General features: G+C 38.4%; 1 protein-coding gene across 1 annotated transcript; it reads right to left on the reverse strand.

Moving 5' to 3' along the window:
• Positions 1–2,613: 2,613 nt before the first annotated feature.
• On the reverse strand, positions 2,614–19,435 carry NUDT13 (nudix hydrolase 13). The gene is made up of 9 exons (XM_063102709.1): positions 19,323–19,435; positions 15,529–15,620; positions 12,581–12,720; positions 10,085–10,219; positions 8,938–9,044; positions 7,879–8,004; positions 7,602–7,713; positions 6,742–6,896; positions 2,614–3,803 (listed from the first exon to the last, which is right to left on the reverse strand). The coding sequence occupies exons 2-9, from the start codon at positions 15,609–15,611 to the stop codon at positions 3,603–3,605; spliced, it is 1,059 nt and encodes a 352-aa protein (XP_062958779.1). The 5' UTR covers positions 15,612–15,620; positions 19,323–19,435; the 3' UTR covers positions 2,614–3,602.
• Positions 19,436–19,661: the final 226 nt, after the last annotated feature.

Below are 19,661 nucleotides of genomic sequence, written 5' to 3' on the forward strand. Positions count from 1 at the left end.
AAATTCTAAGTTGGCAAATTTGAGCTTGATGACTCCTTCACTTTTTCTTTCTAATTTTTTTAAGGAAACATAATGGCAAAGTGCACAAATCTTTATACAGTCAATGCATTTTTGTATGCATCTAAATCAAGATAAAGAACTTATTTTTTTAATAACTGAGATATAATTCACATATCAAAGTTTACTCCTTTAAAGTGTACAGTTTAGTGGTTTTTAGTATATTTACAAAATTGTGCAGCTGTCACCAGTATCTAATTCCAGAATATTTCATCACCCACCAAGAATCCCTGTGCCCATTAATGGTCACTTCCTTTTCCCTCCTCCCAGCCCCTATGTATTAGTCTATTTCTGTTGCTTATAACAGAAATACCTGAAACTGAGTAATTTGTAAAGAAACAATATTTGTTGCTTATAGTTTCAGAGGCTGGGAAGTCCAAAGTCCAGGGAACACATCTGGTGAGGGCCTTGTCAGTAGTGACTCTAGCAACACAGGTGAAAATGGCTGAGCAAGAGAGCAAAGTCCTCACTTGCTCTCCTTTTGAACTCATCAGAACCACGCCCATTACTCCATAAGTGTATCAATCCATTCACTAGGGTACAGTCCCCACAATCTAATCACCACCAGAGGCCCCACCTTTCAATTACCATAATAGGGTTTCCCACTGTCTTAACACTGTCATAGTCACAGTGGGGATTAAGTTTCTAATACATGAAACTTTGGAGGACTCAATTCAACCCATATCACCTTAGAAACCACTAATCTACTTTGTCTATGGATTTGTCTATTTTTTATATTTCATACATTAATTCTGTATTTGTTTAAATTAACTGAGTTTGCTATTTAAGGTAACTGATAATATCTAAGATGAAATATGTTTATTTCTTAAGATAATTCTGATATTCCTCCTAAAATGAATCAAGTCTTACCTACAAACAACTCCATATAATGACCATGTTTACGATCTGAGTCTCCGGTTTTTCCTTTACTGTTACTGTATGTGGCAGAGATGCCTTTACTGTATATCTTGCCCTATGAAAGTAAAGACAATGGAAATAATTGTCCCCGTCTCCAGCAACTCAGAAAATGGTGTAGTAGAGTTCTTACCTGGGGACCTACTGTCACAAACTAATAAAAACTGAATATACCATACCTCCCCTCCAATCCCTCCTTTTTATGGTGACGTTGACTGAAATGAGCTGAAGAAAAGAGTATTGCACACTGATTTGATAAAGGGTCAGATGAAAAAAAAATTTTTTTATTACCTAGGGCAACATTTTAATACTTTAAATAAAGATAATAATTTAAAAGATTTTAAATAAATACATTTTTATTATTTATTTTGAAGTTATATTTCACCCGTTAAAAATGAGGATCCAGATTGCTATACCAGATTGACTGTGAGAAAAAGGTTTCCCCACAATGTACTTGTGGCACAGAGTTTGTCTTCATTGAGGATTAAATGTTGGGTAGAGAAAGAGTGGTAAGTAGGCAAAAATAAGGAATGAATGAGTTGCTTTTTTATTCTATCGGAGTTAACTGACCTTGAGCCAGGCTCACTGTAGTGACAAATACATTTAAGGTTTTATTTACTTGTTTTTGCTATTCTGCATCATGGACCCAGCTGGCCTCTATTTATTCTTAGCCCCTTCGTAATTCATTGCCACGTATATATTCTCCAGTGAGGCAGCCCTGTACGAGTTTATTTATCTGCCATTTTCCGTACCCCAACCTTGCCCTTTTCTGCCTCAGCTTTCAGATATCCCTGGAGTTCTATAGAAAAGCCCTCTTCCAATTCACTGCTGAGAAACAAAGTTCAGTGTTGCAGCTCCTATCAGCCACTCTCATCTTTCCTTTTCCAAAAAAACACATTAATCAAAAAGCAAACAGTTACTTCATGGTAAATTCGAGAAACTCATAACTAGATATCCCGCACTCTCCCCTTTCTAGCCCTATTTTTAGACTGGGGAATATGTACACATGTGCTCACAAACACACCCACGTAGAGATAGAAAACATTGGGAGAGAGTAATACACATGGACCCTGAACTGTTTTCTTCTAATTGCAAGATATGCAGAAATCTCAGGACTCTCTTTTGGGAGTGCTATTCTTTTCTACATGCTGGGTTCAGCTCAGGTAAAGGCAAGGTGCCAATCTAACAAGACAATCAAGTTCCATCCTATATTATCCCTCAACATTTAAAGGCACTTTGATTTCCCTAAAGCAACGGTGATTTGCTGGCCATGGAGAGAGCCATGCCCTTTTGGGGTCAAAGGGAAATTCAGTGCTTTAACTTTCTAATTCTAGAATTCTTTTGCTTAGTTGTATGGGACTTTGATATGTGAATAACCTTAGTGTTTCTGGGGGCTTGTATCTTTAATCACAAATTAGTGCCTAGAATCATCTGAAAATGTGATTATTTCCCCAGCCATTCCTCTTTTCAACCAGACCTCTAATAATATTTCTTCTGCACACTGCTTCAGTTGTTCCACAGACTTGGAACCTGAACTTAAATGTTTGATTGTTGCACCGATAAAGAGATCCTCTCCCACACACATACCCACAAGTTCATACTTTCTAAAATTTTCTCAATTCATGGGACAGAAAACACATCCAACAAAGGTGTGGACATTTATTTTATTTCCCCCAAATAAACTCTTCTCCCTTATGACAAGGTATAGAATGCCACAGGTGAGTGATGAGAAATCCTAAGTTTAGTTTATCCCATAAGGCTCAAGAAATGGTTCAGGTTTGGCAGTTGTTTATACTCACTAATCCTTTAGCTGAACTTAATCACTTAACTGCCTGTGGAAATGCCTGCAATATACTCAGGGTGACAGGCATGGCAAGGCGGTGGTCTTTTCCCTGGGTCACAAACTGAGCAAGCAACAGAGCTGAGAATAGCACAAAACTCTTCCCACCTTGAACCCCACTGGTTCAACTGCCTCAGCAAAACCTCACTGTATCTGATCTGCTGCAAAGTACCCTGAGGAAGAACTCAGCTTCTACCTTCCTCATCCCTTCAGATGCCTTAAGGAAACATGGCTTTTGACTGCCGTGTACAAGAACGTATCTGTACATGAATTCAAAAATGTTATGTTGTGCTATTTTTCTTAATTCTGTAAGGATAACAGTAACTCGGTAGTGACTTGAGATTTGCGATATATTTTCAATATTAAAGGTTTTAACAGCTGCCAAAAAAATAAAAATAAAATAAAGGTTTTAACCAAAATTGCCCCAGGCACAGTCTGGCAGTCTAAACACAGCATTAACAAGTTACTTGCTGGATGTTTGCTCCCAAGGCCTTGGAGAAAATAGGTGAACATAAGCCTACATCCCTACTAATGCTTCACCCTTCCCTCTGATTTTGATAGTTGACATTTCATCAGTTTTTTTTCTCTCATCGGTATTTTTGATTGCCCATCAGTAGGAACTTTTTCCATTAACACTGCTGATAGAGGTGCCTCACTGTAGGGTCACCTTCTGCTCTGCCTGATTGTTAGGTTAGCCTGGAGCTGGCCTTTTGTCACCCCCTCTTTACCATAGATCTCTGCTATTTCTCTCAGGGATACCAAAAGGAGGATATAGGTGGCTTGACCACAGCTAAGCAGGCAGAGAAGAAAAGGTGTGTTTTTCCACCCACTCCTTAATCAGATGGTGGGCAATGGCTATCTTGGGAGGCACATAAAATGGGAGAGTCCCATTCTGTTGCTGAATATAGGGGTCCCTTCTCCTCAGAGCTGTGGCCACCTCATCATGACTGAACCAGGCAGCTGCCTCTAGTTCTCTCAAGTTTACCTGGACCTGAAAGACATAAGGAAGAAAAGTGACAAAATTTAAAATACTATGTCCAAAGGTGAGAAAATGGTTCCAGAACTAAGCAATCTTAGAAGATAATACCTGGGATCCGCAGGCCACATAAAAATCAGTTCTAGATATTGCCCAAAAGCAAAAGAGGCATATTTAAAATAGTAAAAAAAAAAAAAAAAAAAAAAAAAGACATTTAAATAATGCTGGAATTACAAATTCTAAAATATTAAGAGTAGTTAACATTGAGGGGTAAATTATGAATAATACTTGTTTTTCTTTGTGCCCTTACTGATTGTACAGGTTGAGTGTCCTTTCTCTGAAGTGCCTAGGGACCAGAAGTGCTCCAGATTTTGGAATTTTGATTTGCATTATACTTACCAGCTGCTCATCCCTAATCCAAAAATTAAAAATCCAAAATGATCCAATGAGCATTTCGCCATATTGGTGCTCAAAAAGCTTCAGATTTTGGAGCATTCTGGATTTTGGATTTTTGGATTAGTGACGCTTAACCCGTATAACTCTTTCAATTAAAAAAGAACATATAAATGATACTCTTTAAGAGTTAATAATAATCAAAAGCACAGTATCTTCTTTGCAAGAAGCAAAGTAATGCATCCTTTGTCCACAGGAAGTTGAGTCAGGTTAGATATCTATACAAATCAAAGCACACAATAAGCGGACTTTGGTAGGCAGGGATCACAATGCCATCTGTCAGGGTTGCTGCAGAAGAGCAAGATGAAGCTGGATAAGACAACGTCTAAGCCCCTTTCAACCAGAAGTTCCTATAATTTTATATCATTAGACCCCAACAACCTGACTAACTTGAGCAATAAGACCAATCCTGAAATAAATCATTAAATTTGATATATTTATTGTATGCCTGTAAGATTCTCTTATGACCTGACAATGAAATGTAAATTGTCTCACATAAATGGTATTGGAAAAATTTCATATCCACTTGCAAAAGAATGAAATTGGACCTTTATCTCATACCATATACAAAAAAAAAAAAAACCAACCCTCAAAATGGACTAAAGACTCAAATCTAAAACCTGAAGCAATAAAACTCTTAGAAGAAAACATAGGGAATAATCTTCTAGACACTGGACTGGACAATGATTTCTTAGACATGACACCAAAAGCACAGGCAACAAAGGCAAAAATAGACAAGTGGGATTATATCAAACTAAAAAGCTTTTGTACAGCAAAGAAAACAATTAACAAAATGAAAAGGCAACCAACGGAAATGAGAGAAAACATTTGCAGACTATATACCCGACAAGGGGTTAATATCTAAAATATACTGGAAACTCCTACAGCTCAATACCAGGAAACAACCCAATTAAAAAATGGGCAAAGGACCTGTATAGACATTTCTCCAAAGAAGACATGACCAACAGGTTTATGAAAAGGTGCTCAACATCACTAATCATCAGGCAAATGCAAATCAAACCACAATGAGATATCCTCTCACACCTGCCAGGACAGCTATTATTAAAAGCAACAACAACAAAGGACAGCAAGTGATGGCAAGCATGTGGAGTGAAGGAAACCCTTACACCCTGTTGGGAGAAACGTAAATTGGTGCAGACACTACGGAAAATGATATGGAGGTTCCTCAAAAAATTAAAAATAGAATTACCATTTGATCCAGCAATCCCACTTCTGGGTATACATCAAAAGGAATTGAAATTTGTATCTCAAAGAGATATCTGCACTCCCGTGTTCACTGCAGCATTATTCACAATAGCCAAAATATGGAAACAACCTAAATGTACGCTAATAGACAAATAGATAAAGAAAATATGGTATATACATACAATAGAATATTATTCGCCCTTTAAAAAGAAGGAAATCCTGTACTGGTAAGAAGATGGCTGGGCCGAGAGGACAAGCCAAGTGAAATAACCCAGATCAGAAAGACAAATACCACATGATCTCATATGTGGAATCTAAAATGGTCAAATGTGGGTTGGCTGGCCAGTTCGGTTGCTAAGAGTATCGTGTTATAACACCAAGGTTAAGGGTTCAGATCCTCATACCACCAGCCACTAAAAAAAAAAAAAAAAGTCAAACACATAGAAGTAGAGAGTAGAATGGTTGTTCCCATGGGCTGGAGGGAAGGGGAGATAGGGATGTATTGGTCGAAGGTTAAAACGTTTTAGTTACGCAAAATAAATTCTGGAGATCTGCTGTATATTATAGGGCCTATAATTAACAATACTGTACTGTATACATAAAAAATTGCTAAGAGGATAGATTTTAGGTTATGTTAAGTGCTGTTACCACAAAAGGAAGAAAATAAAAACAAAGGGGGCAGAAGGAAACTTTTGGAGGTGATGGACAAGCTTACGGCATCGACAGTGATGATGGTTTCGCAGGTGTATACTTATTTCCTAACACATCAAACTGTATACATTAAATATCTACAGCTTTTTGTATGTTAGCATACCTCAATAAAGCTTTTTTTTTTTTTTTTTTTGTCTTTCTTTTTCGTGACCAGCACTCAGCCAGTGAGTGCACCGGCCATTCCCATATAGGATCCAAACCCGCGGCAGAAGCGTCGCCACGCTCCCAGCACCGCACTCTGCCAAGTGCGCCACGGGCTTGGCCCTCAATAAAGCTTTTTTAAAAATTGTCTCGTGATTGAGATATATGCAAAGGAGAATGGTGATTATTTGTGTCCTTTACTAGATTGCAAATCCCTTGAGGGTATAAATCATATCTTACACATCTATGTAATCTAGACAATGCTGGACTTAGACAGGTACTTAATAAGTATGATGGTACTTCAAAAAGTTCATGGAAAGATTTATATTATCTTTTAGTTCTATTTTTCCACAAACTTTTTGAAATACCCTCATCCTTGCTAACCAGCAGACGAGATGCAGCAAAGGAAATATCACAGCATAAGAAAAACGTGAGAACTTACCTCTGCCTGCCCTGGTTTCACAGTTGCATGACAAGCAATCATGAGAGAGCTATTAGGAAAGGGCCAGTGCTGGGACGCAGAGTACTGAAGTCTGTCCACCTCCAATCCCACCTCTTCTGCAACTTCCCGCCGGACAGCCTCTTCCAGACTTTCACCTACAAGCACTCAGATTAATTCAGGACAGCCCTGTAGCAGGAGGGGTGATACAGACAGCCCATTTGTGAAAGGAGCACACAACTGGCTCCAAAGTTTCCATGAATACTCTTGGGAGTGTCCCCAGTCTCGTTGTCTTCCCAACAATAGGAATCAGGTCTGCAGTTGGGTGTGGAACTGCAGTGCTTAAGCTACTAGTTTAGTTATAATGCAAAGTAAGGATGGCAGTGGCAGAGGCTACTGCTGCCCTCAGCTTTAATAAAATGCCACTTCTCACCATTTGCAAATTTTACCCCAGTAGACTGAAAAAAAAAAAACAACCTATAAATAAAGTTTTGAATCTCGTTAGTATTACATGTGCTGAAACATTTAGGGAGAAATGTACTAATTTTCTCGGCCTACATATTAAAAAATAAGATGGATTAATGAATGGATAGACAAATGGATAAACAGACATGTGATCAAATAAGCGTAGTAAAAAACTATAGAATCTAGGTGGTGGGTGTATGGGTGTTTACTATATAGTTCCTTTAACTACACTGTGTTTGAAAATTTGCCTAATATTGAAAATTTATAATGCCAGAGGCAGTTCCCTTGACATGACAGGGAAGAATGTGTTCAAGATTCCAAGCCATAAGACAGAGAAATACATACTATTAATAAGGTTTTATGGCCTCCAATGTTACTTGTACATCCCATAACCTTACCTATATCACAAAAACCTGCCAAGGCAGAATACATTCCTTTGGGAAAGGAGCTCTGGCGGACAAGCAGGCATCGGGTCCCATCTGACACCAGAGTAATCACCACAGGAGCCACCTAGGAAAGAGGGATGGAAACTGGGACAATGGGGCTTTGGGGGGCTGCTAATAAGCTAAAGGAATGGGTAATTTTAAAAAGCCTTTGTACTGTACAGGCTTGCTTCCCCAGCAAAAAGTAGCACACAGCCTTCTCGGATAACTGTCCTCTTTAAGCAATGCTTACCTGTGGATAATAGATGAGCTTATTAAAAGGGCACACACGCTTGCTGCCAGCCATGTTCTTCTTGGTGGGCTGCCCGCTTCTGCTGCAGAACTGATGAGTATCATGCCAACGGAGAAGAGCCTGAGCCTAGGAATACAAAGATGGGCCCAGTCCCATTCAGAGCGAAGGTGGGCTCATATGTAACAGATCTGGGCCTGGAATCTAGAGCGACTCACAGGGAAATGCAGATCCCTTTACAGCTCACCCGCTTTAAATGGTTACTAAGTGTCTAAACTTTAAGGTAAGGAGACTATCTGAACATATCTAGCATCAGAAATCTAGAAAAGATTTTTTAAAAAAGGGGGGGGGGCTGGCAAGTTAGCTCAGTTGGTTAGAGCACAGTACAGATAACACCAAGGTCCAGAGTTTGATTCCTGTATATACCAGCTACCAGAAAAAAAAAAAAAAAAAAAAAAAGAAAGCACATTTTAAAATGTATTAGGAATTATTTAAAATACGCAAAATATATAAAGTAACATAATGAATACCCATGAACTCACTACCCAGCTTAAAAAGAAAACATTTTCAATATAATTGAACCCCCCCCACATATACTCCTCTCAAAGTTGGAATTTTTTTGCAACTAAAAACGTTTCGAGGTTTCTTTTTAAATTAAATGGGCAATCAAAACACTTTAGCAAGTGAAATCTAAAGCTGTAAGGATAACGAATCGTTAAAGCAATGTAAAATAATTTCTCATAAGAAAAACATGATGATAAGTAAGTCATGCTGTGGGTCATTAAAAACATTTATAAGGCTGACAGATCCTATTGCCATAGATCTGCATGTCCTTAGGAGAAAATGGTTTTGACAGCGGTTCTGCCAAAAACAATAGCAAAAAAAAAGAAACATAAGCAATCTTCCTAGAGCACACTGTCCTTCTACCAAGGTTTGTAGGTAGAACTACAATCTGCAAAAGAAGAAATCAAATGTCACTCTTGCCTTGTATATGCACACATAGATTGGCCCATACATACTACTTTGCTAAATTTCCTACAGGACTGAGAAATCAGAATCTACCGTGAACAGTAAGGAGGTATCCTTCTCATTCATTTGAAAGACAGCCTTCCTCAGTTCAATGAAAGACCCCTTGAGCTCTGTTTCCATTTCAGGTTTCTGTAAGGAGGCTAGAAAATTAGAAAAGAAAGAGAAAGTAAACAAATGTCAAACTTTGCCTCAGGGCCCCTCTCCAGCTATACTGTCCTAACAGAGCAGTGTTTCCCAAACTTGCCTAATAAGTCTCAACTGGGGAAAGTAAAAAATATACAGGTTCTCAAGCCAATTCCTGGAGATTCTGAAGCAGCAGGTGTGGAGTGAGGCCCAGAAATCTTTATTTTTTAAACAAGCACCAGGTGATTCTAATATTCAGGCCAGTTTGGGAAACAGAGCATAGTATTTCTCAAGACACCAACGGGGTTTCCTCCAATTCAATTCTGACACTATCTACCTGGAGATAGCATCAGATTGCACAGGATGAGGGCTCAGTCCCCAAGACTGGCCCCCACTTTAGATGCCAGTTGCAAGCCCAGGCCCCTAGAATTTCTGACCAACCAGCTATGAATCAGGGTTCCCACAACCCTCCCTGGGTTCAATTAGTTTGCTTGAGCATCTCACAGAACCCAGTAAGAACATTTGCATTAGCCACACACTATCCCTGGAAAATAGATGAAATGCGACCTCTAACCTATCTGAACCTCATTCCAAAATCATTACATTCACACCCAGACCATTAAAGAGAGGAGGGGAGACTGACAGAAGCCATGAGCCTATAGCAAAGTGGTCCCCAAATGCAGGTCTGAGGATCCAGAGCTACTCCCTAGTAACATTTTTATTTGCCTGCATTAATAAGAGAAATAAGAATGATGTCATGAATTTTAAAACATTTCTTATGAAATATTTAAGACATATAAAGTGTATAAAGGTCCACAGAGTCATACAATAAACTTCTGTGTACCTCCCCTCTAGCTTAGAAAGAAAGTATTTAAATGTCCTTTATTTTCTTTTAAACAATGATGATGGATGATAGTATTTTTTGTCCTACATAAAAAAATTAGAAAGTTGGTAACCTTTTTGTGTTCCCAAAATCTTCTTTGAAATTTTACTATTATGTGAAATCCCAAAGTCTGAGAACCACTGGGAAGTGCACATTAGGAATAATGTTACGTACCACTTACAGAAGAGGAACTATTCAGACCCAGATCCAGAGCAAACCATGCTTCATGCTGTTCAGAGCATCCAATCAGCACAGAATCCTCTATTCTTTGTGTGTCCTGTCCAAACTTGCCTAGAAGTCTTTCCAACTCTAAGAAACAGAAAGGAAACAAGAAAAAAACACAAAACAAGGGTTTCAATTAAATCACTACGGTCATATTAGACTTATAGGAAATCATCTACTTCAGCTTAAAGAAGGTATACTTGGCTTCCAGTCGCTGCCTCGCAGCTAATTAGCTATGTAACCTTGGTTTAATCACTTCACATCTCTAGGCTTCAGTTTCCTCATCAGCAATCTGAGGAGTTTAGACCAAAGAAGGAATTCTATCTGTGTAACACCATATTACTCCAAGATTGTGTCTTGAAATGAACATATCCCCTAGTTTGCAAGATGCATGATAGTTAACTTTTTAAAGCACTGACAAAAATAAATACCACACTTAAAATGGCAGAGACCAATCCAGCTCTGCAGTTAGCCTCTAGATTGTGCTGCTTTTCTGGGCCAGAGCAGAATATTCATCTGACAGCCTGTCTGTAAAAGATTAAGGGCTCTGTAGAGAGAAAATCTGTTCTCCTGGGTATGAAGGACTCATATTTGTTCACAACACAACGTAACATTGCTAAATCTCCAAATAACATTTAGTGTCTTCTGATGGAGTCCTCATATTCTTCTGCACTGCTGGGAACTACCTATCCGAGTACTCCAACATCTGACCCACAGGGGAAATTCACCAGCAACGTATTTGTTAGTCAGCATATAGTGACATCAAATAAAACTGAAAGGTAGGGGTTGGCCAGTTTGCTCAGTTGGTTAGAACGCAGTGTTGTAACACCAGGGTCAAGGGTTCAGATCTCTGTACTGGCCAGCCGTCAAAACAAAAACAAAGTTAGTATTTTGAATGCCAAATCCCAATGGCTTAAATATCTCTAGTTATATGAGCATATGCCAGAAGAGTTCTCAAAACAAGTCCATTTTAGTTCACTTTTAATTTTGACCCTTCTAGTAAAAAGAACATTATGATGCACATCTTTAAAATGCACCCGTATGCAGCTCCATGGAGGCTAGAAATCACTGGTCTAAGGCAGAGGTTGGCAAACTTTTTCTGTAAAGAAATTCTAAACATTTTAGGCTTTGTGAATCATGCAGTCTCTGTCATAACTATTCAGCTCTGCCATGGTAGTGAAAAAGCAGTCATAGACAATGTATAAATGAACAAGCATGGCTGTGTTCCAGTAAGAATTTATTTACAAAATAGGTGGAGGTCCAATTTGGACAGCAGTTTTACTGACCCCTGGTTTAAGGCATTAGTGGTTCATATCATCACCAAATAATATTTGATGGACAACTAAGGTTCATACAGTAAATTATTAATTGGCAAAAGCAGTTACACAAGCTTGAGACTCAGAAGTTCAAAAAATCTGGACTCGAAAGTTCAAGAATCTTTCTCACAGATTCAATACGGACTGAATTCTGCTTAGTGGCCACTGAATTCTGCTTAGTGGTCTACTCCACTAGTTCACTTTGGGCTCACTGTGACACGGTATATATATATTGGTTTTCGTCCATGGTTCCTGGCTCGTGCTACTCTCTGACCTTCTCCTGCCCTCCTTTCACCAGTGCCTTTTTCTCCCCGAGGCAGGAAATTCTCTGTCTTAGGTTGACAGTAGGTCATAAGACCCCCATTTCAGGAGGGGCCCTGCCCTGTGCCCAGGAGGAAGGGATTCTGCACAGAGAGGCTGAGAAGAATCTGAACAAACAGGCCTCGCTGGCTTTCCTATCCAGTCTGTTAGTGTTAGATCAGACCCTTTTTGTCCAATCACATTTCTACGTGGTCGCCCATGCTTCAGTCATGCCTACATGATGAAGGTTCCATAAAAACCCAAGAGCACAGGGTTTGGGGAGCTTCTGGATAACTGAACACGTGGAGGTTCCTGGAGAGTGGTGCTCCTGGGAGGCATGGAAGCTCCGTGCTCCTTCCCCCTACCTCATCCTGTGCGTCCCTTCATCTGTATCCTTTGTAATATCCTTTGTAATAAACTGGTAAAAATAAATACATGTTTCCCTGGGTTCTGTGAGATGCTCAAGCAAACTAATTGAACCCAAGGAGGGTTGTGGGAACCCTGATTCATAGCTGGTTGGTCAGAAATACTAGAGGCCTGGGCTTGCAACTGGCATCTAAAGTGGGGGCCAGTCTTGGGGACTGAGCCCTCATCCTGTGCAATCTGATGCTATCTCCAGGTAGATAGTGTCAGAATTGAATTGGAGGACACCCCCTTGGTGTCCACTGAAGAACTGCTGGCGGGCTCGCCAGTGGAGAGAAATTCCCACACATCTGCTCACAGAAGTCGGTCTTGTGTGTGGAGATTGTGCTGTGTGAGAGCAGGGGAAACACAGTGCGTGTGTTTTCCCACTCACTCAGTTTTGCTTTTCCCAACTCACTCATGCACTTACCTGATAGGCTATGCCGGGGGGGCAGATATTGACGTTCCGATGTCTGAAGCAAAGGAGCCAGGTTATGAAAGAGGTAAAATGCTCCTGTCCGCTGGGCTTTTCTACACACATCATCATCTTCCTTCAATTCAAATAAATACCTGTATTTGGGAAGAGATCAAACCATTTTAAAACACACCTAGTTTATTATACAGCATTCATCTTTCAGGATCTGCTCCTACACCCTTCTCACACCATGGTTATTTTCCTGTATTTATTTACATCCTAATTTGCTCCAAAAAGGATTTGAGGTGGCTAAGGGCGATCCCTCATTCCCTGCTTTGTCCTACTGTGTGCTTGTCCATACTCCTGTGGTTGCACTGTTGTAGGACTTGTTCATTTGCCTGTCTCCCCTGAAAGACTGTGATGTTCTTAAGAGCAGGGTCTGCCTTACTCAGCTCTTTATCTCAGTAATTAGCATATCGAATGACTCCATTCCATAAATATTTATTGAATTGAACTTCAAGGGTAATAAATATTTACTGAATTGAACTTCAAGGTACTTTGCCAATATTACACTGTGAGGCAAGAATTTACATGCAGGACAGTGAAGGGAAAACAAGTACAGTGATAAAACATCAACCACAGAACGCCTAGAGACTGGACCAGATGTTATGACTGCAGACAACAAGCAAAAGCGTGCCTTCAGTAACTCATTTGATCTGGGGAAGATACAGAACAACCTTTGCCTTCAGTGCACCCTTGTTTCAAACATCCAGCCCCCAAAGTAGATACCATTAGTTCTTTATCTCTATTGAAGGGACCCCTGATGAAGCCAACTCTTGATCTATTTAAAAAGGATATTTTCCAGTAGCCAAAATAAAAAATGTGGAAAAAGAGAACATCCTATTATGGGTTTCTAAAAAAAAAGAGATAATAATAGTGCAAGTTCTAGATTTTTCCAGTATCTTCATTAAGGGTCGTCTTAGTCCATCCCTTCAAGAGCCTTGGGAATCAAGTCAGGGTCCTCATGATTTAGCGAGGACTGAATGTGGATTCTCCTAGAGCCTCAGGGTTAACCATTTTTGCCTGTCAAAAGCCCTAAAACAGATTCCCAGGCATATAACATATTTTTTGTCAAGTAAGTGTGAAACACAGTCAACAGATATTTTCTGTAGGATCTGGGAACTTTTGTAACACTGGTAGGCAGAGATGGCTCAACATGAAAAGACAGAGCCAAATGACAAATGCACCCCAGTGACATGTTTAGGAACCTATTTTGACTGTGCAATAAAAGAGATTACAACGAGCTCTTTATAAACAGAAGACAAAAGAAACCTGATCTTTTAAGACTCAAGATATTTTTAAACTTATTGTGAGTGACTGCAGCCCCCTGGGGCAAAGACTCAATGTATGTCAAAGGAGAGACATGTGCCACTCAGAAGTTACCAAATATAAACAATAGAACAAACACTGCTGCCTTTGTAAAAGAACAGTACAACCTTCGTAAAAGAAATGGTACAACCTGTGCTTTGCCCTAATGACCCTAAAAAGGAAAACACCTACAAAAACATCCAGGTTAAGGTCTTAAATCCAGGACCTTGGTAAAACTGGAATTGAGATCCAAACGTTTCTTTTAAAAATTCATTTTCTCCCTTTAGTTACAATAGCATAGAAACCACTACACTAAGATTATCAAGGCTAAAAATATTTGGATTATTTTTAAACTTTGTTTTTTCTTATTATAACAGTAAAAAATAGTTATTCTTTAAAAAATAAAATATAATTATCAATTTTGCAAAAAGGGAAATCATCAGCAATCTCACCACTCAGAGATGATTATTTATGGCTTGGAATTCTCCAAATTATTAATATTATGTATCAATACATATATAGGTATATTTAGAATTAATCACACCTAATTTATAGCCCTTTTTTCTTAAATATATCTAAACATTCTTTCACATTATAAAATGTTCTTTATTGATAGCTAAAACTCTTCTCATGACTGTGATTCATTTTAAAACATATTTAATCACTAAAGAAGTATGTTAACATACTTCTATTTTAGACATCTACTCAATAATTCTGTTATTCTTGGAGTCTCAGAGAAGTGCAAGCAACCTAACTGTCCAACATTACCTAAAACAAGTATTGCAATCTTGTTCTTTTGTTCACTCTTGCTTATGTAGGATTATATGCTTATGTGCCTATAAATCTCGGACTGGGCACTCATATTTGGCAGGGCTTTCTATGTGGGAAGACCTGGTTGTGAGTGTATGCCTTCTGAGGATTTTTACATTTGTGTTTGTGTTTGTGTTTTACATTTGCAAGGGGTCCCAAGGAAGTTATCAGTCTAGGTAGGGGGTTCTTAGACCACACCACACAGATGGTATAAATTTAAACCCCAAAACTGTATGAGCGCAGGCTAGTGATTTCAAATTCTCCAGGCTGAGACAAAGAAGTCCTTTATCATCTTCCTGTGCTATTGTAGATTTTCTTTCTAGCCTACCTTTCATTGACATTTAGTTCTTTGGGAGGGATGGGGGCGCGGAGAGGAAGGTTGGAGTTATCTAGCTTATTCTGGGGAAATGTCATGAAATATTATTTAATACCATTTTTAATGTGTTTATTATTCCACCACATGGGTGTACATTAATTTATTTAATTTCTCCCTTGCTGTTCATTCATTCAACAATACTTTATTGCCTACTGTATGCCAGGCACTGTTTCATGCATGAGGGGTACCACAGTGGAAAAGGCAAAGTCTTATTTTATAGAACCTATATTCAAGTATGTGAGACATTTTAGATATTATTGGAAATTTAGTTTGTCTAAAATGTTTCCAATTATAAATAATTTGCAATGAACATCCTTATGGGTAAATCTTTATCACATATCTTTAATCCTCAATATGGGATTTTGGGCCAAAGATGTAATAATCAGAGCTCAGGTTGGTCAAAACTCACCTTGTCTTAGAGACATAGGTTGATAGCAGCCTATAGCACCAAAAAGATTTTCCCCTGCAAGCTATTCCACAATGCAGGAACATTGTCAGGTCCTTAGAGAAAAGAGGAGTTATTTTAAAAAAAAAAAAAAAAAAAAGTCATAGTATGCAATTTAAAGAATGAATCACCAGGAGGGTTATATTTTAAGCCAGGATAGGATCACCTAGTAATATTAAGGAAATAGAAACTACATAGGAGTCAGGTGATCTGGCTTCTAAATTGCATTTCTACCTAACTAGATATGGGATCTCAACTTTTCAGAACTTCTTTCCTAACCTACAAAATTAAATTCTGTTCTGCCTGTCTTATAGGTTGTTGTGAAAATCAGCCAACTATCCACAAGAAAGGTTTGCTCTTCCTTTCCTACTGTGGACTTATTGCTGGGAGATGGGTGCCAAGCCAAAACCTACATCTTTCTCCTTCCTTGTATCTATGTAGGGCTAAGAGTAGGTCTTAACAATGGAATGTGAGTGGAAGAGACATGTATCTTTTCTAGGCTGGGGCAATTAAGAAGTGGGTATGCCTTCTCCATCCTCTTTTTTTCCCCCTCTGCTTGGAAGACTCCCAGGGGAAAGGTAGAGCCATTGGATGGAGAAGCCTGGATCCTTGAATCACTGCATGGAGAAAAGCCAACCACCAACCAAAGACCCCCTGCACTGGACTATTTGTGAGTGAGAAATAAACTTCTACCATATCAAACCACTGAAATTTTGAAGTTTATTTGTTATAGCAGCTAGCATTATCCTAAGTAATAAACCAAGTAACAAGCCTGGGATATCTCTAGAGTAAAGGAGCTAAGTTTCTCAGAATACATAAATACCAACATTCTTCTGAGAATAAAGTAGGAATAATCCTGTAGATAAGAAAAAATATAAAATCATGGCCATTAGGAAAATATTTCAAAAGGCAGCTATGCAAATTCACATGGATCCAAGATATTTTCTATTATTTATAGCTCACTGGGAGAGGAAAAAAATCTGTATCTGAAAATTACATTCTGCAGAAGTTGATCCCTTTTAAAATGTGTATCAGTAAGTATTTTCTTCCCTATTAAAAGTATTTTTCAAATTAGCAGTAAAGAAGTAAGGAAATTCCACTGAAAAAAATGAGAAAATCAGTACAGTTAAATAACCAACCACCCTTTTAGCTGTACCCAAGGGAAGCAAGCTTTGACACTACACTACTGAGGGACATCTAAAATGTAAGCCTATTTCTCAGTTGCATAATTATGAATCACTGATGACTAATCTTTGGACAGTTTTAGCAACAATCTATGTCCTAGCCAAAGGTAAAATATATTTAGCATATGACATTCAACAGAATATTTATTGAGTACTAACTTTATGCAAACTTCCTTAAGGAACACAAAAATGTACAGAATGAAATCCCTGCCTTCAAGGAACTACAGCAGGAGAGAGAACAAGTATGTAACTAACTTTTTAAGAAGGCAGTATGTGGGCGAGCCCATGGCACACTCGGAAGAGTGTGCCGCTGGGAGCGCAGCGACGCTCCCGCCGCGGGTTCGGATCCTATATAGGAATGGCCTGTGCACTCACTGGCTGAGTACCGGTCACGAAAAAGACTAAAAAAATTTTAAAAAATAAAAATAAAAAAAATAAGAAGGCAGTATGTGATAGGTGGGTTGCAAACCACTCTAGGAGAGTATTAAAGGTATAATCACTATTCTGATAACCTAAGGATTTGTGTGATACACTGGAAGAAATGTATTTAAAGTCAATATTTCTGACTCATATACAACTCTGGGAATGTACATTGGTACAATATTTTTGGAGGTTAATTTGGGAATATCTATCAAAATGTTAAATAAACATCGCTTTCACCTAGCAATTCTACTTCTAGGAATTTATCTTAGGAAGCAAAGGATATGTACAAGAATGTTAACTGAAAATTATGAAAAAACACACAGCTGTTAAAAAGAAAGAGAAACAAAAAAAATAAAAAGAAAAAAAAGAAAAAAAAAAAGAAAGAGAAACTAATATATTAGTTAAAAAATATATGTGTAGTAACCGGGAAAGATATTTAGAATATATTATTAAGAAAAGCAAGGAGGGGAAATAGGGAGATGTTGGTCAAAAGCGTAAAGTTTCAGTTAGACAAGAGGAGTAAGTTCTGGAGATCTTAAGTACAGCGTGGTGACTATAGCTAATAATACTGTACACCTGAAAACTACTAATAGATCTTAAATGTTCTCACTGCAAAAACTCATAAGTATGCAAGGTGATGAATATGTAAATTAGCTTGATTTAATCATTTCACAGTGTATATATGTTGTACATCATAAATATACACAATTTTTATATGTCAATTATACCTTAATAAAGCTAGAGAAAAAAAAGAAAATCAAGAAATATTTGGTTGATTAGCATGATCTAATTAATCTATAAATAAAAGGACATATACCCATAGATACCAACATACACAAACTACACACGTTACATATTTTAAATGACTAGAAGTACACATACCAAACTGTTCACAGTGACTGATCTGGGAGAGTGGGATGGAGATAAGGATTGAAAAGGGTATTTGTAATTTTTACTTTATTCATTTCAGCACTTAAAAAAAATTTTTTTAACCATGTATACACATTCCTTTTAAGATAAAAGAAAGTATGACTATAATAAAATAGTAGTTCCTGGGCCTAACTGCTCCGTGAGGCTATTTCCAGGCCACTGTTTCCAGAAACACCATATTACCTGTGAGTCAAAGGGAACTCCTTTGGTGAGTTTCTTGGATCCTGGCAACTGCAAGAACAGTTTGGTTGCAGTTGTGACTACTGACTCATGTGTGTGGCTCACAGTACTTGACTACCTACTATTTTGCCTAGTTTCTGCTACTAAAGTAACCTTAGTGCTCTGTGGATTATCATGGCCTGCTGACTCAGGGGTCGGTGGTCCCAGAGTTATTTATGTTTTTAAAGTACAAAGTCTGATAGAGATGAAAGGCAATATTGTTTTTATTGAAAACTATTCAATGATGAGGCAAGGTCCTTAAGATTAATAATTTCTCTGAATCCTCTGTTATAAATAACTCACACACGTTTCTCATCCTGTTCATCTTTCCAGAAGAAGGGTCAGTTTATAAAGCACTATGGTATGACAAAAAAAAAAAAAAAAAAAAAAAAGCTCATCATGGGTTGGCTGGCCAGACAACTCATTTGGGAGAGCGTGGTGCTGATAGCACCACAGTTAAGGAGCAGCCAGCTGTCAAAAAAAAAAAAAAAAAAGAAAGAAAGACAGAAAGAAAAGAAAAGTCCATCTTAAATCTCAGAGTTACTTCCACCAAGAAGAGGCTGGTTTCAGTAGCGTCTGAGAGCCCCTTTGAGAGAGTCACTGACTGTAGACCTCAATGGGATGGGGAAATATGCAAAACTGAGGAACCACTGGGATACAAATTTCAAGGTCTCACTGACCAGATTTACGGTTTGCTTTCTAAAAAACAATTTTTCCTCCTTAATTCAAAAATTAAGGCACATTGTGAGAAGTTAGCAAATTTCATTTTTAAATGTCTCCAAAAAAGTATCAGAAAATGATTAGTTGTAGTTAAAGAGATAGCTCCACAAGTTTTGGTGCAAAACTGTGGTCATTCCCCTGGATTCTGCCAGAAAGAAGAGAGACTGAGCTAAAAATGTAAAATGCTGTAACCAAGAACTTTTTGCAAGTTCAAATTATGCCTCCCTATAAAATCTTTCCCGCACTTAGAACCTGAACAGGTTTCTGTGTTGCTGTACTCACTCTGAATTCTTTTGGGGGAGTCTTCCTAAGCCTCGGGAATCAGCAAAAACCAGGAAACTTCAAATGTTCAAATTCCAACAGCTTCCCCTTCCCAGAGGAACCATTGCTGCTTCTGCCACACCTCCCAGAATCTTCCTAAGCATGCATTCTGGGAAATGTAGTTTAACCTCGTGCCTACTGCTAAACCTTCCAAAGTCAGCTACGGTAGTCAAAAGCCTACTTCCGCCACACTTCCCAGAATCTTCCTAGGGATGCACTCTGGGAAATGTAGTTCAATGCCCAGTCATGCTGCTGTTCCTCCAACCATGGTTATCAAAAGCATGATCTTCTAAGACTTTA

Source organism: Cynocephalus volans, chromosome 7 (genome assembly GCF_027409185.1).
Source record: "Cynocephalus volans isolate mCynVol1 chromosome 7, mCynVol1.pri, whole genome shotgun sequence".
Lineage (NCBI taxonomy): Eukaryota > Metazoa > Chordata > Mammalia > Dermoptera > Cynocephalidae > Cynocephalus > Cynocephalus volans.

What these genes read in the sequence shown, in the direction of transcription:
- NUDT13 (XM_063102709.1), bottom strand. Translation starts at nt 15,611, where the DNA reads ATGTTCCTGCATTGTGGAATAGCTTGCAGGGGAAAATCTTTTTGGTGC. An exon ending in AGCTCATCTATTATCCACAG is followed by an intron (nt 7,714 to 7,878) that starts GTAAGCATTGCT and finishes CCTCTTTCCTAG; the next exon opens with GTGGCTCCTGTGGTGATTAC. An exon ending in GGCAGGTTTTTGTGATATAG is followed by an intron (nt 6,897 to 7,601) that starts GTAAGGTTATGG and finishes GAGTGCTTGTAG; the next exon opens with GTGAAAGTCTGGAAGAGGCT.